Below are 16,289 nucleotides of genomic sequence, written 5' to 3' on the forward strand. Positions count from 1 at the left end.
AGGGAGAGTCCGGCACCGCGGTTGCAGCGGGCTGGCGCCGGCGCTGAGCTCTCTCCCTCTCCCCCAGGTGCCGGCCCCGCGTCCCCTAACGGAGGAGGTCCTGAGGGAGAGCCTTTCTCTCCTCTGTAAGACTGGCAATGGCCTGGCCCACGCCTACGTCAAATTGGAAGCCAAAGACAAGTGAGTGAGCAACACCTGCCCCGGGAGAAGGCCTGCTCCCCCCCGGCCGCCTATGGAGCCGCAGAGCAGCTGTGCTGCCACAAGGCCGCTGGTGACCAGCAGTGTGGGGCGGGAGTGTTTCCAGGCCATGTCCGCCCATTGTCTGGGTTCCAGTCTGTCCCTCAGAATAACTTGTCCATCCTCAGCCCTGAGCTGGGGGTAGCCAGATGCACTAGTGGAAACAGCAGCATTCCCCCTAGATGGAGGGGAGCCTGTCCATCCCTCTGAACTGTGGTCTCCTGGGGGGACCTGAACAGGGTGACCTCCCCAAAGTCACTTCAAGAAATATCCGTTAAGCATCTCTCCTGTTAACTGCTAATCTTTGAGGCATGCACTTGTAACTACATTGTCGTAATGGCCTGGGGACAGCCTAACTAACAGGCCTCAGTAAGGCTCTGTAAGTAAGTAAGGCTCAGCAGCCTCATAAGTATCTCAACCAGCTTTTTCCCACTAGCAAAGTCCTTCCACACAGTCCCTGATGTTGCCACTACTGTCTGACAAACCCACATCCCAAACCTACCCTTGTTTCTGCCCAGGTTCTACCCTCTCCTGACAGGTACAGTTCAATGGGAATAAGTACTCCTGTGCCAGTAAAGCAGGTACCATCTTAACAGACTATTTACAACTCTCCTGTTTACAGACTATTCAGCTGGTCCCTATTGCCTGCCTTTTTCCTCCTTCTCTCCAGCAAGCCTTCCTAGGACAGCAGGGAAATGGGAGAGAAGGATGTGCTCCCTCCAGTAGTGGAGAGGAGCAAAATGAAAGCTGGTAGCAGGGGAAAATATGAGAGAGATTTTATTCACATCCTCCCACAGGGGCTTGACAGACATCAGCCTCCTCGAATGCTTCATTCACCTGCGGTATGTGGATTTGTCAGAGAACAAGCTGCAAGATTTGTCTCCACTGAGCAGCCTAACCCATCTGCTCTGGCTGAAGGTGGATGGGAATCTGCTTACCAGTGCCTGGATGCAGGAGCTGCCCTACCTCCAGATCGTCAGCTTTGCTCACAACCGCATCAATGATATGGAGGGCATTACTCACCCCCGCTTAGCCAGCCTCAGCCTGAAAGGTGATACAGACCACCTCTTTTCATTCTTATGCACATAGGACACTGTCTTTGGGTAGGATTAACTCTCTCATTGTTTCTTCCTCCTCTGGCAATCAGGAAATAAAATCCAGAGGGCACTGGGTCTGAGTCATGGCCAATTGTTCAGCCTGCAAATCCTGGAGCTGCAAGGAAACATGCTAGAGAGCACAGCAGGGCTCAATCTTCCCAAGCTCAAGAGCCTCTATCTGGTAAGGGATCAGCCAGGTATGGGAGTGGGACAGAGCAGCTGCAGAGCCTGGCACCTCCAGTCAGTGGAGGAGGGGAGGAGGCTGTCCCCTTCAAAGTAGCATAATTTTCATGCTAGCTGTGTTCAGTTCTATCTTCTCAGCCCAAGAGGAACACATTTCAGCAAGCTAAAGAGGCAAAATCACTTATTTGGGGTACCTCCTTCTATGCTGTCTGCCCAGACAGTGCAAAGGGAGTAGCCACTGATCAGTAATTCCCCTGCAGAGAGCAGAGGACTTGGTAATGGTCAGTGTGTCGGATTCTTCCCTTCCAGCCTCCTACGGGAGAGCAGTATTCTCTTCTGGCACTGTTAGGCAAGTCTGCATTCTGTGTGTCCCGGGACCTCCAGAGGTCAGTGGGGAACAGGTTTGCTCTGGGTGACAGAAGGAGGTGATGCCTCTTTCTCATCTCTGATGGGCCTAATCAAATACTGGTTTAAAGCCAGCACAACTACATGATTCCAAAAAAGAAACTGATTAAACATCGCAGTGAAACTAAGATAGGAGAAGCAATTTCCTAATACCGTAAACAATTGCTTCTGGGAACATGAACATCTACTAGAGACACAAGTGAATAAAGTATGTATGGCTTAGTCCCATGCATCGCACAGTGCTACAGCTTGCAAAGACTGGATAGGTGTCCTGAGTCTCTACCTCTTAAAAAGCAATTAAAGATTATAAAGGTTTTGAAAAGCTATATCAGGTCTTTTCATCAAGACTCCCTGGCAGAAAACATTGAGGAGATCGCTTGCTGAGATTGTCTGCCATTTTCTGGTGGAAAACTGAGATTTTAGGGTTAGAGGTGCTGGAAGAAGGGATGAAGTGTATAAGTCACTAGATATAGTACTGAATTTCAAGTAAAACCAGTCATTTTGGTGAATGACTTGAGGGAAGCAAACACTGCACCTATATTTAAAGAAGGTTCCCAGCATGACTGAGGAATTTCTGAGCTGTACATATGAAGAAGGCAAATTGCAAGATGTGATTATTAAAACTAGAACAACTGACTCATTTCTCAGGAATCTTTTGGGGTTAAATTTGTCTCCCATGCCCGCCTGCTCACTAAATCATTTTGCTTTGCTTTCTGTACAAAGATTTTGGTATTACTTGAACCATGGGTGGATAAGGCTGATGCCTCAAGGATAAAGTTCAATACAAAGGGTTCAGTTTAAAGGACCTGAACCAAATTTGGTTAATGACATAGTTGCAGATTAAATTTAGCATTTAAAAAGTTATACCTACTAGCAGGAAGACTACAAGCTAGCTGTGTACCATGTGGCACTTGTACCAGTTTGAGGATCACTGCTGTCAGTAATGCTGTGTTGGTTCCTGGTCCTTGTGCAGCAGCGATGACAAAGGCTAGCTAGAGCAAGGTCAGTTATGCAGGAAGGGGAGAGAGAATCATGAGGAACATATTATAGTAGCTTTCTGTAAGAAATGGTGGCATCACATCTATGTGAAGAACTGGTATCTAAGGTAAGGTGATGTTGTGAGCATTTAATTAAATGAGTCATATGGAATATTCTTTGATTTAGGGAGGGAAGAAAAAAAAAAAAAAAGAAAAAATCTGTTCTGCATTTGTCCTGTTAGTGCTTGCAGGGCCAGAGATGTTAAAATTATTCACTCTGAAGTAATGAAGAAAATGAGAGTGATGGAATGTTACTACTAAATTTACAGACCAGTGGTCTGTGAGCTCCCCACCCTATTTCCCAAACCAGGTCCTGATTTCCCCTCAGGTACAATTTACTAATCCTTCCTGGCTGGTAAATCTGCTCATACAATCTTCGCTACATCTCCGACTTTCCTCTTTTTGTCCTTGTGTTACCCTCTTTACTTGGCCCAGCCAATCCAAACTTTTCCTTGTCCAGTTTCCATTAGAGTCTTCTTTTTCTACAAAATGTCCTTTTCCTGAATGACCCAGTCCTAAACTTTTCTCTTATCCCACCAGTTCAGCCTGTGCCCGTTTCATTATTCTCAGGCATTGCCCATGTCACTGCCTGGCTACCAACAAGGAACCAAGAGCACAACAGCACCTCTCTCCCCGTTTCCCATGCAGGTATCTGCATCCTTAGATACTGCAGCCCTGAGGCACAATCGCAAGGGAAGCCCCACGCATCTCCAGGTTGGAGAACGTGGTGAGGAGGTTGTAGTTGCCAGGGATGTTCCAAACATGGCTGTGCAAGGCAGTGAGCAGTCCACCTGGCATCGGTGCTAGGACTGCGGTGAGCCTGGGCTTGGGCAGGAGGCCTCTAGTGGTCTTTTCCACCAGAAATCGTGCTGTGAAGCTACTGCTGAAATTCAGAACTTCATATTTCTTAAATATTAAAGCTTAATTAAACAAACAAACAGCTTAAAATTAAACAAACCAACAACCCCCATCCCCCTCCAACCTCTTTCAGGAACACGTAGCCTGCTTCTGCTCCTAGATGAGTAGAAGAGGAGACTTCTTGGTAGTAGATTCTCCCCACAAGAGAAGCAGCTGACACTGGAAGATCTGGACTACATGGACTGTGTGATTGAGAGGGACTGGTTTTTCATCCTTTAAATACACATGTTTCAGGCTCAGGTCTGTGTTTTTCCCCCCATGCTGTTGCTCTCTGAGGCCTTAGGGACCCAGGTTTGGCAGTGCCATGGAAGAGGGTGCTGTGCTGGCAGTAAAGTATTCATATGGGGTGGTTTTGTCTCAGTCACCAAGTGATGCTACAGGAGACAATTTTCCAGCAAACTTTTGGTCCTTGAATCTGGATATTTAGAACCCATCTGGACAAGACCCTAAGCAACCTGATCTAGCTTCAGAGAAGGCTGTGTTATGAGTGGCAGGGAGTCTGAAGGGTAGAAAGAGCTTTAAAAGCCAAAAATAATTGCTGTTCCTTCTCCTGTGTGTCCCCTTTTTCCTTCTCTCTTCCTGCCTCCCTGGTGCTCAGGCCCAGAATGCCATTTGGAGCCTTGAAGGCCTTGAGGGGCTAGGGCAGCTGACAACTCTGCACCTGCGCGACAACCAGCTTGAGACCCTGGATGGATTCTGTAGCAGCATGAAGTGCCTGCAGTACCTCAATCTACGGTGGGTCCTCCCTGCTCTGTGTTGGAACCAGAGACTCCTTCATCAGGCTGTACTCCCATTTAGATCTTTAGGATTTTCTGTTTTCTTTGGAAGTTGAAGACCTGATGGGGATGGGGTGATCTTTACCATCCATAGTTAAGGACTAGTTGGTGTTCAGCACTCAGCTGTCTAGGAGTATAACAGCCAAGGCCTTTCCTGGGCTTCTCAGAAAAGATCTGCCTCTCCAGTCACTCTCACACCCCACCTCATACTTTTTATTCCTTGCCATAACTCCTTTGGATCCCTCTGCGTGTGTTTTCTGTGTCCTGGATATGACTGCAAGCGCCCTTTGCTTCTCGGCATTTGCCATACAGTGTCATGGAGATATCAGACAATTCAATGGACTGTTGGAGCACAGAGAAATCTAGAGATGTCCTTTTTGTCCCTCAGTCTGGGGAGCTGCAGACAGATCTGGAACTCAGCATCACAAGTCTGTGGACTAAGGTCTATTGTGTTGCTAAGTTTTGCTTTGTCTGTCTTGTCAGCTTACTGTTCCAAAGGGATCTCACTACTTGCATGTGTCTTTTTCCCCTGCTCTCTGTGCTTCCTCTTCTTCAGGAACAATGGGATCAGAAGCCTTCAGGAGGTGGCAAAACTGCAGGTCCTCCCCATGCTGCAGACACTGGTGCTTTTGGACAATCCATGCTCTGACGAACCCAATTACCGGCTGGAGGTCCTGGTCCTGCTGCCACACCTGCAGCGCCTTGACAAGGAATTATTTGAGCAAGATGAACGGGCAGAGGCAAACAAAATCCGTCAGAAAAGGCAGGAAGAAGACAAGGTGAGAACAGAATGGCAGGGGGGGGAGAAAGAAGTGAAGGGAAAGGGAGAGGGTCAAACATGCTGATCAAGACTCTCCTCCTCTAGATTACAGTGAGGAAAAGGCTGAGGGAGGTCCGCCTCAAGGGCAGAGAAGCCTGAAACAGAGACTGGGCTTTGCAGCCTGGTTGTGGTGGCCAGCATCGCAAGCCTATTGCCATTCACAACCACACAAGCAGAAGTGAGTGGTGAAAGTGGAGAAGTCTGGCATGGAGCCATTTAACTTTTCCCTCTTTCCTTCTTCAGGAAATGGAAGGATCTCTCCAGGGTGATGTGAATGAGTGACCCCTGGTTTTAACACCTGTTCCCAGAGCTAGTCAAGATCTGGAAATGCCTTCCCCGACATGTGCAGCTGGGAGAGTGAGGTGAAAATTCACCTCATTTTGCCCCTGGAGAAAAGAGGAGGACTACCCACCGTGGTCCTGGAAGCTGCTCTGAGGTACTGCAGTGTTTTTGCAGGTACTGCACTCATATGCTCTATTCTCAGTAGACCCAAGAGGGAAAAGGGGGAGGGTTACAGGTTCTGTGGTTTGATTTATAGCTCCCAAAAATCCTACAAGATTTTCTGATTTGAATAAAAATAATTAATGAGCCTGGAGTGACTGGAATTGTTTATCCTGCAACCCACTCCTATTCCCTGGCTCTCTCAGCCCTTGTCTGTCTATGTCTATCTTCTCTCTCTCTCTCTCTCTCTCCATCCTCTACGTGCTGTTTGCAAAGCTTTGCTAAATCCTGACTCATCGCAGCTCTGGGTCACATGCTGCTGTCCTGGCCCTATCAGGGGCGTCTCCATCCTGCTGCTGCTGCCACCGTTGGCTTAGAGGACACATCATCTCCCCTTGAGGTCCTGCATCCCTCCTCAGCTTCGTCCTCTCTCTCATTTCTACCAGCACTTTCTCAATCTCTCGTTCACCCCTGCCCTAGGAAGGTAAGTGTTTCCCCACGGCCAGCACCACCCTCACCACATGCATGTTTCTGCTCCCCACCCTGTGCCCTCCAAACCCCACACGTACGTTGGGGTCCCTGCAGAGAGGGACCACGGTGAGCGGCATTAACAACTAAACTCCCCTTACTTCCTTCCCTTACTCTTCCCACTGCTTCTCCTCACCCCCACCCTTCTCACTTTTCTTTCATATTTTAATTTCAGGTACTCCCTCCTTCCCTACCCCCGGCAAGCACCATTTCAGATGTGAACCTTAGGAATTGCAAGAGGGGGGCAACCAACAAGGATAGGTCGTGCTCCCAAGGGCATTGCCGGGAGGTGCTGCGGGGTGGAGCTTTACCTGGGGGAGGGGGGGTGGTAGTGGGGAAGAGGCAAAGCTCAGTTTGGGCACTGCTAGGGAAAGGACCCAGCCTCAGAGCAGACCATCCTCCCAGTCTCCCAAGGTGCTGACATAAACACAGGCACTCAGACAGTTCCCAGGGAGGGGGATGGAGGAGAGGGGATGTTTTCTTATCTGCACAGCCCCACACCACGCAGGAGGAGGGGGAGCAGCAGGGAGAGGAAGTGACAGTCAAGCAAGCAGCAGCTGCATCAGCACACTGCAGCAGTGCGGGCTTCCTGGGAGCAGTGCCCAGCCCCGGGGGAAATGCACCAGCACACGGGACTGGTGGCAGTGGCTTGGGGGAAAGGTCTTCGCAATGTTAGCCTGCCTGGTGGGGAGGGGGAATTGTTGCAGCGCGAGCTCCAGTGAGATGATGCCCTGGCAACATGCAGTGCCAGGAAGCAGTGCCCGCAGGAAGGTACTGCAGCAGTGCCAGTCTCCTGGGGTGCCCTGGCTGGCCCCTGTTCAAGGGAGGCTGCGTTCAAGGGAGGCTGCCCAGTCTCCAGCCTGTCTCCTCTCTCCTCCTCACTGTGGTCTACAGCCTCCTGGCTATAGCTCTGTCCCAATCCCTTATCCTGGCTTATCCGCCTCTGACCTCCTTTCAGGACAGTGCAGCTGATGCCAGGGATTTCAGGGTTGTTCTACGCACTGTTCAAAGGAGGGTAAACACAGGAGGACACAGGAAGCAACACAAGTGGAGAAAAGGGTGTAAAGAACTAGAGGGGAGAAGAGAGCAAGTGAGTGATGGGGAGGGGCAGGCAAGGCTGGATTTAGGCTTGTCATTTGGCTTCCTGGCCCCAACAAGGGCAAGTGGATGTGGGCAGCGGGATGTCACCATCTGGCACGGGTCTTGCTGACAAAGATCACTTTAACGGGGTACTGTTCCTCTCCCCCCATGGAGGCTGTTGGGGCATGGCCAGGGCACTGCTGCAAAGGAAGCTCGCAGCTGCATGGGCACAGCTCAGGAGGAAGTTCCCACGGCGTGTGCCAGATGGTGTGAGGAGCGCTGCCAAAGCGGCTGATAGGGGATCCCAGCCCAGATGGACATGGTGGAGGACTCTGTGCAGGCTCCAGAGAGCCCTAGTGTTGCTGTCTGAAACTCCCCAATATGGGAGGAAGCTCTTGCTTAAACCTCAGAGCTGCACGATTTTCTCATGGCTGTGTGATTTCCAGCCACCCCAGGCAACGGGGTCGAGAGCAGACTCCAGCTTCCCTCAGCCTGCTTCTTAGTTCCACTCAGTGCTGTGATGTGCTATTTGCAGCACCCCCCACCACGCACCCCCCCACCCTGTGCTGAGACCCTGTGCTGGCCATACCCCTGCCAGAGGCTCATATGGCATGATTCTGGCTGGGGAAAACACCTGCTTCCCCGTGCTTACCCTGGCCTGGTCTCTGTGCTGAGCTTTGCGTGGGTCTGGCTCTGCTCAGAGTTGAGTGAATCATCTCTGAGAGCTGGGGGAGGAAAACCTGGCAGGGATGGGGATGTGGGGGTGACGTGCACCTTGCTGCTGCTAGTCCCTCTCCAGGGGGGATGTGGCTCACTGGCATCACGTGGCCCCACAACCAGGGGAGTAAGAAGGTGGGGTGTTGGGGGGGCAGGTTATTTTGCACCCCCCAGGGAGCAAACTTAATCAAGAGAAGCTCTTTCAAATGGCTGTCCTCATCCATGAGCCAGTTTTCCACTTCAGGTTTAACTAGGCTCATCCGAACCACCAGGTTTCCTCATCCTTCCTCATCTGACAGAGACACCTCCCAGTCTCATCCACTTCCCCACGTTGGGAGCTGGGCCCAGCCCCTGTGTTCGGGCAGGGCCAGATCCCTCCTCCATTCAGAGCCCTTTCTCCCATGTTGGAGGCACTGCAGTCTTCTGCAAGATGGTTCCCCAGGCTGCTGCCCTCCTCTGTGCTTCCATTGTCTCAGCACAGCCTGACCCAGTGCCTCACTGGGCAGACAGGAAGGCTGAGCCGGGTGCTCGGCCAGGCGGATGTGGCTGGGGGCCTGTGGGAGCTGGGCTGGGGCAGCTCCCCCAGCCACGGGCTGGAGAGGGCCTGAGGGTCCTCCACTGGCCAGCCACACCGCACGCCCTGCCCAGCTCTGCCCCAGCAGCTGTCCTGCCTGGCTGGCTCCCTGCCCACCACGCATGGATGCAGTGGCCACTTGCTGCCTGGCCCTGGTAGGGACCGTCCTCTCCCCCGGCAAGGGGGAGGGAGACACTGGGAGCTGTCACCCTGACCTTGGCGCTGGGGGCATCTCCTGTCCGTTCCAGCTGATCCCTCTCTCTCCGCTGGCCGTGGATGCTGTGGCACCCTCCCTGTCTCCGCCAGCCAGGCTCATATGAGGAGCTCTGAGAAGGGGCAGTGCTCAGCTGTGGCTCAAGAGCTCCCAGTTTGTTACCTGCAGGAAAAGGACAGAATAAATTCAAATAGATAACCAGTTCCTAGACAAAATGTGGGTAGATGCCCATAATCTGGGTTTTAATAGCAATTTCTAAATTTCCTCGAGCCAACAGTTTTATCTCCAGCTCCTAAGGTCACTCTTCCTTGAGCTCCCCTCAGTGTCTTGTCTAGACATTAGAAGGGTGAACACCACATCCGAAGCCTCTCAGAGCTGAGTATGTTCTGCCCTGTCCTCTCCTCTCCACAGACTCACCATGGCAGTCGAGAGGATCCACGCCCGCGAGATCCTGGACTCCCGTGGGAATCCCACTGTTGAGGTGGACCTGTATACACAGAAAGGTATGCGGGTGAGGACAAGAGATGGAGGGGAAGAAGTCCTGCTCACCCTGCCAGAGCTGGTGCCGCATGGCAGCCTGTCACACGCTGCTGAGAGCACGGAAGGTCTTTTCCAGTGAACCCCTGGCAGACAGCAAGCCAGGGGAGGAGGCAGAGACCAAACTCTGCTTGTGTCTCACTTGTGCATGAGCTCAGCAACTCCACACATGTGCCAGAAAAGTCACAAGGAGATAGTTGTCTGCCATGTATTTGACTTGAGCTGTGTGTTCCTGCTAGTAGCAAGGACAGAAAATTTAGTTAGCATAAATATATTTATGTTCTTGTCCTTTCCCCACCATGCCCTCCTGCAGCTGCACTTTTACTCCTGGGACACAGTACAAATTTGGAAGCACATCCATGGCCATGCTCATGAGGTGGTGGAAAGGTTTGTCCCTGAGACCTCTGTGCAGGCATGTACATGCACGTGTCTCAGCTGGAAGAGCTGCATCTGTGCTGGGCCTAAAGCTAGGTGGGCTGAGGGGTGAGGAGCAGTGAGGGGCCAGAGGAGGCATCCAACCAGTCTCTTCCCTTTTCACCAAGGCAGAAACCCATCCTCAGTCTGAGGAGGAGGAAGCCTCTGGCGGCTGTGGATGAGGCTGCCTCTGGAACCAGGAGGAGGGCTGAGAAGCCAGACTTTCATTCATCACCTGTAGTTCTGGGATCAGTGTGGATCTCTGAGTTCCTGAGATCCAGGCTCTCCACTCTGGAAGCCCTAGGTGTATTTATTTCTGCCACCCTGGTGCTCTACCTCCAAGAGGTGCTGCACCTCTGAGAAGACCAGTCATAAGCAGCCAGCTAGTGGGGCCATCCATTTGTACAGGTGGTTGCCACATCCTTTCCCTTGAAAGCGGGACAGAAGCAGGTGCATGAAGGGTTTCCCTCCTTTTCACCCTCTGCTGGGCTCACACATGTTTCTCTGTTTCCCAGGCATGTTTCGAGCAGCGGTTCCCAGCGGCGCATCCACTGGTATCTATGAAGCTCTGGAGCTGCGAGACAATGACAAGTCACGTTTCCTTGGCAAAGGTGGGGAGATGCCTCCTCCATACTCCATCCCCAGGGCTGCCTGTGTGTGGGGCTCTACCAGAGGGTACCTGTCATCCACTGGCGTGATGTGGATGTGACCCACTGCCCTCAGGGAGACCACAGAGGCAGCGAAAGATAAGGCCTCAATCTTCCCTTGCTGTCTCCTTCTCTCAGTCTCTCTAGCAGTCCTCTCCCTCCCTCCTTCCACTCTCCTCTTTGCCTCACCCCCTTTCTATCTCTCTCTTTCTCTGTCTCTTCCCTTCTTTAGGGGTTCTGCAGGCCGTGGATCATATCAACAGCACTGTCGCCCCAGCTCTCGTGGGCTCTGTAAGGATTTCTCTTTGTTCTCCCTTGTCCAGCAATTCCTCTGGTCCATCTCTGTACCCCGATCTCTGTTTCTGCCTCTCTTCATCTCACTGGGTTAACAGACATAGCGATGCTCTCTGTGAACCTGGGCACACCTCTCCTGCCCTCCACACCTGTCTGTGTCCACAGCAACCTTTTCTCTGTGCGGAAAGGATTTAACACTACCCGGTCCACCGCAGCATCTTAACCACCTAACTGGTCCCCTCAATGCTCCCTGTAGAGCTCTCTCCCTCTGTCAGATGTGCTCTTCCTCAACCTCATCCACACATCTGTGGCCTCACACCTGTTCATCCCACCCAGCACTCATGGTGTGATGAACAATGACCACACCGCCCAAGGTCTGGCAGCCCCCCGGCACAGCCTTGTGAAGCGGTGGTGTCACATCTGCAAGCTGTTTACAGCTGAAGACCTGGAGCCTGCTCTGAGGAGAGCTGAGGTGAAGCCACATGTTATGCCTCATGCAGCCCAGGGAGGGGTCTGGCTGAGAGCCCAGCTCTCTCCACCTCTGAAAAACACCCAGCCTGGTGGAGGGCTGCCTGTGTTGGGCCTAATCCTTCTCTACACCTTGCTCCCAAGGACGGCTCCATCCAGCCTACATTCGCTTGCTTGGGGTTGAGCATGTCCTGTTTTTCTGCTTAGCTTCTGTGTGGCCACGGCACCACAAAGCTCCCTGGAAGCTGCCAAAAGGCTGTGTAAATCCCCAAGGGAGTCTTGTGTCTCCAGCAATGGGTGGCCTTGCCTGGGCTGCAGCTGATCCCATTTCCAGCGTAGGTACATCTACACTGCGCTGCAGCAACATCATCATGGTTACCTAACTTGACTATATACTAAGGCACTAATTTCCAGAGCTTTGTGTGTATATGTTCCCCACAAGCTAAAAAGGTTCCTGTACCCCCAGCTTCTCCATCAATGCCTCGTTTCTCGCACACCAGAGCCAACAGCTGTTCTCAGCCTCCCCTTCTCAGGAGATGTTTCTTTCTTGCAGGGCCTCTCTGTTGTGGATCAAGAGAAGATAGACAATCTGATGCTTGAGATGGACGGCACAGAGAACAAATGTAATTAATTCCTCTTTTTTTTTTTTTTTTGCCTGGGAAGTACAGAGCATGGGAGGCTGCAGGGCTGGAGCCGGGGGCACTGTCGGAGCTGTGGTGAGCCCAACGCTGGGCTGCCGAGAGCACCTGCTGGGCAGGAGGTTGCTGCCTGCGAAACCTAACTCCTCCTTGGTTTTGCCCACAGCCAAGTTTGGTGCCAATGCTATCCTGGGAGTTTCGCTAGCTGTGTGCAAGGCAGGAGCTGCAGAGAAGGATGTCCCCCTGTACCGGCACATTGCTGACCTGGCTGGCAACTCTGATCTCATCCTTCCTGTGCCAGTAAGACTCCTCCAGCCTTGATATCCACCTTCAGAAACTCCAAAAGAATGTTCAAAGGGTGTGTTGGGAGGTAGAAAAGGAAGGGATTTCACACTGAAACATCATCTGAGTGCACTGCACAAGTCAAGGAAGCAAACCAAGGCCTGAGATTTGTCAGGTTTCGATATGGAAAAGTGAGGAGGATATAGCAGAGGCTGTGGTGGGGGTTGACTGAGGATCTCACTCTTAGCACAAAAAACAGAGTGCATCATGTGAATGCTCTGGGGCACAGTTCAAAACAAGGACATATGGGTCTTCACACCACGGGTAGCTGCCCAGTGAAACTTCTTCACAAAGTGTGTTGTGGATGCTAAAATTTTCTCAGGGTCAAGGAGAAAGGTTCTTGAAGAGAGATTGATGTAGCATTGCTGACAAAAAACACATATAGCTCGGGAGATCTCTGAGAGGGAAACAGGTAGGAAAGTCCTCTCCAACTATTTGCTTTGAGACACTGTTGGGAGGAAGACCCTGGGCAGTGCCTTTGGTCTGATGCACTGGAGCTGATGTGTTATGCTACCCTGTGGGATGTGGCATGGACGGACACAGCGACTCATCTAAGAACCTCCTCTAGGTGGTGCCAAGACCAGTTCCTTCAACTCTGATTCTCATGGACTTTTCCAGGCTTTCAATGTAATCAATGGAGGTTCCCACGCAGGCAACAAACTGGCCATGCAGGAGTTCATGATCCTGCCTGTGGGAGCTGAAAGCTTCCGTGATGCCATGCGTATCGGGGCTGAAGTCTATCACAACCTCAAGAGTGTCATCAAGGAGAAGTATGGCAAAGATGCTACCAATGTGGGTGATGAGGGAGGCTTTGCTCCCAACATCCTGGAAAATAGTGAAGGTGAGAGCTCTGCAGAGACGGGGTAACCCTGCCTGCAATGCTGTGGCTTCCAGCTCACAGCATTCCCCAAAGGTTTGTTCAAAATATGATGCCTCAGTGTCATTGACCTTCTGTGTTAGGGAATGGTTTCTAAGCTCTTTCTCCTTGAGGTGGCCTTGATCTGTCACAGCCTCTCTGTATAAATCCTTCACATGTGCACAGACTTTTCCAAGGCCTTCCCCCAACTTGTCACTGTGCTGTGGGATATTTTAATTCTTCCTCGTCTCTTTGGACATGGCCTCCCCAGCAACTTGGCATGTTTCTGTTGAACTCTGAGCTCCCTTCTACCTCTCCCATCACACTGTTATACTCTCAGTGGCATTCAGGACCCTCCCAGGGAAGGTTCCCATTGAAAGTCAGAGCTCTCTGCACAGGCTGACTATCCTGACTGCAACTTTCCTCCTTACAGCTCTAGAGCTCCTCAAGGAAGCTATTGACAAGGCAGGCTACACAGACAAGATTGTCATTGGGATGGATGTGGCAGCCTCCGAGTTCTACCGTGATGGCAAATATGACCTGGACTTCAAGTCCCCAGATGACCCAAGCCGCTACATTTCTGCAGATGAGCTGGGCGACCTATACCAAAGCTTTGTACGTGATTATCCAGGTGAGCTGCTGTGCTTGGCAGTAGCGAATCAGCACTGGTGTTGCATACTTAACAGGCGCATCCCCTCTGTGTTTTTGGAGTGGGAAGGGAGGCAGCTTTGACTCATGACTCTTTTATTGTCCCTTCAGTGGTCTCCATCGAGGATCCCTTTGACCAAGATGACTGGGAGGCCTGGTCCAAGTTCACAGCCAATGTGGGGATTCAGATAGTGGGAGATGACCTGACAGTGACAAACCCCAAGCGCATCGAGCAGGCTGTTGAAGAGAAGGCCTGCAACTGCCTCCTGCTCAAAGTCAACCAGATTGGATCTGTCACAGAGGCCATCCAAGCGTGAGTCAAGTGTGCTGCCCCTTCTGTCCTGCAAAAGGGTTGGTGATGAACGACAGCAGGGTGTCACACTATCCACTGGATGAACAGACTTTTGTTTCTACCGGAGCATAGGATGCTGAGGGTGGGAGGAGAGGGCGCCTGGATCTGCCCCTGTGCAGGTGGTGGTTATAGGAGTGGGAGTTACTGACTTGCTTTTGTCTTTCCTTGCAGCTGCAAGTTGGCCCAGGAGAACGGCTGGGGTGTGATGGTGAGCCACCGATCTGGGGAAACTGAAGACACCTTCATTGCTGATCTGGTTGTAGGACTGTGCACTGGGCAGGTAGGTGAGACCCAGGCCATGCACAGGCCTGGAGGAAAGCAAAGGTGTGTGAAGACAGAATCCCCTGCCCTGCCATGGGAAACTGGTACATGTCTTAACAGTGTCTTACAGTGTTTGTTTTGGGGAATGCTTTACAGATAAAGACGGGTGCTCCCTGCAGGTCTGAACGCCTGGCTAAATACAACCAGCTCATGAGGTAATGGGCTCCAGAGACAGGAGCACAGAAGAGGGAATGGGAAAGTGACTAACTGGGGTGGGGGAAGCTGAAAGCCCAAGGGTAGATGGGGCTTGTGGGGGAAATGTTATGAAGACATGATGCAGAGATGACAGTAGGATCCTTCGGAGATCTCTGGAGCAGACTCCTTCCCTCCTCCTTGGTGTGAGGGTGCAGCCCCACAGGCACAGCAGCTGGCAGGAGATGATCTCCTCCTGCCCATGTCAGCTTCCCAGTCAATACGCTGCCCCTCTGGCACCCTGGTGCCTCTGATGCTTCTTCACAGTAAGAGCCTGACGTCTCTCTTTCTTCTGCAGGATTGAGGAAGAGCTTGGTGATGAAGCACGTTTTGCTGGACACAACTTTCGCAACCCAAGTGTTCTTTGAACATCATCCCTAAGGCACAGCCACCCTTCTGCTCTTTTCTCACCTCACAGACTCTGACATCCGCTTCCCTCCACTGCTCCTGTTTTGCTCTTCCCCTCCCTCTGCCACCCAGTTCCCTCTCACCTCAAACCCCCTCAAGTTCAGGTGTCCCCAGATAGATGCACCCAACTGAAGGATGAGAGAGAGGCCTACACCCTGTCCCTTGCTTTGGGATCATAAGCATTTCTGGATCTAGGCGTTGTGTGTCTTTTGTTCTTTGTGCAGGGCCATGTCTGAGCCACTCTGTTCACGTGTTAGACTACAGGAGCATGCTGCCAGGTGTGCTTCCCTTGTACACCAAAGCATGTGCAATGAACATATATGTATGTCAGCTGGTGTGTTTGGACACATGTTGCACCTGTAGCTGTGTTTGAATGAGCGTCACCAATGGCTCACTCTCATTGTGCATGCGTGTAGGTGTACGTGTATTGGCCTATGGCGTTCTTGTGCCCCAGGCATGTGTTTGCACTAAGACCTGGTGGGACCCAAGTGTCCCCTCCTTCCACCCCGAGTGCTGTGCTGTGTTGAGCTGTGCGTGCCAGCAGCTTAGCATTGAACTACGCTGCTGTCCCTCACTGGGTGTGCGTGTGTGTGCTGTCAGTCTCCAGGTCAGCACATAGTACTGTGGGGTGATATATTAAAACACATCCGTAAACAAACCCATGCTTTCATTTGCTTCTCGTTACCTTTTTCTCTCTGTTCCCTTCCCTCTTGCACTTTTTCACCCTCTCCCCCACCCATAATGTCTGCTTCACCTTCTGGACAGCCCATGCTCAGCTGTGCAACAAACTAAAGATCCCTAAACTCAATTAAAATGTATTTCACACCTGAGTTGCCTGGCTTGGCCTGATGTTTCTCTCTACACTCCAGTGTTTGCGAACTGGGGACATTTTACCATCAAAACAGGAGAGACTCACGCAGAAAGGTAACCAAAATAAGCAGAGGTGACTAGCAAGAGAAAAAAAGGCCCAAGTACCCCCACTTTCTTTCACAGCCTTGTCCCACAGCCAGACTGCTCTGTCAGCTGCCCAGATGGGGAACACAGAGGGTGCCCCCACCCTCTCCACCAAACTATGTCATGTGAAGAACTACTGTGCAGGGATTTTAATCATGCCCTCCACTGATCTAAAGACCTCAGGGTGGGCC

General features: G+C 51.7%; 2 protein-coding genes across 3 annotated transcripts; both read left to right on the forward strand.

The window, feature by feature from the left end:
• Positions 1-67: 67 nt before the first annotated feature.
• Positions 68-5,755, forward strand: LRRC23 (leucine rich repeat containing 23; the record flags this gene model as incomplete). Its single annotated transcript, XM_010086551.1, has 6 exons — positions 68-180; positions 1,035-1,288; positions 1,385-1,515; positions 4,476-4,612; positions 5,210-5,432; positions 5,717-5,755. Coding segments are annotated over 6 exons (897 nt in total), but the record flags the coding sequence as incomplete, so codon positions are not given.
• Positions 5,756-6,216: 461 nt separating this feature from the next.
• ENO2 (enolase 2 (gamma, neuronal)) lies at positions 6,217-15,974 on the forward strand. Of its 2 annotated transcripts, XM_010086549.1 has the most exons (12): positions 6,217-6,398; positions 9,439-9,530; positions 10,494-10,589; positions 10,858-10,916; positions 11,941-12,010; positions 12,192-12,325; positions 12,986-13,208; positions 13,657-13,854; positions 13,983-14,184; positions 14,395-14,503; positions 14,641-14,699; positions 15,035-15,974. In XM_010086549.1, exons 2-12 carry the CDS (start codon positions 9,446-9,448, stop codon positions 15,102-15,104), a joined length of 1,305 nt encoding a protein of 434 aa, XP_010084851.1. In that variant the 5' UTR covers positions 6,217-6,398; positions 9,439-9,445; the 3' UTR covers positions 15,105-15,974. The 2 variants fall into 2 exon arrangements, with proteins under 2 accessions (XP_010084851.1, XP_010084852.1); XM_010086550.1 differs by lacking the exons at positions 6,217-6,398; positions 10,858-10,916; positions 11,941-12,010 and having other exon boundaries at positions 9,446-9,530; positions 15,035-15,493.
• The last annotated feature ends 315 nt before the right edge of the window (positions 15,975-16,289 follow it).

The sequence above is a fragment of the Pterocles gutturalis genome, unplaced genomic scaffold (assembly GCF_000699245.1).
Source record: "Pterocles gutturalis isolate BGI_N339 unplaced genomic scaffold, ASM69924v1 scaffold11101, whole genome shotgun sequence".
In the NCBI taxonomy this organism is placed as follows: domain Eukaryota; kingdom Metazoa; phylum Chordata; class Aves; order Pterocliformes; family Pteroclidae; genus Pterocles; species Pterocles gutturalis.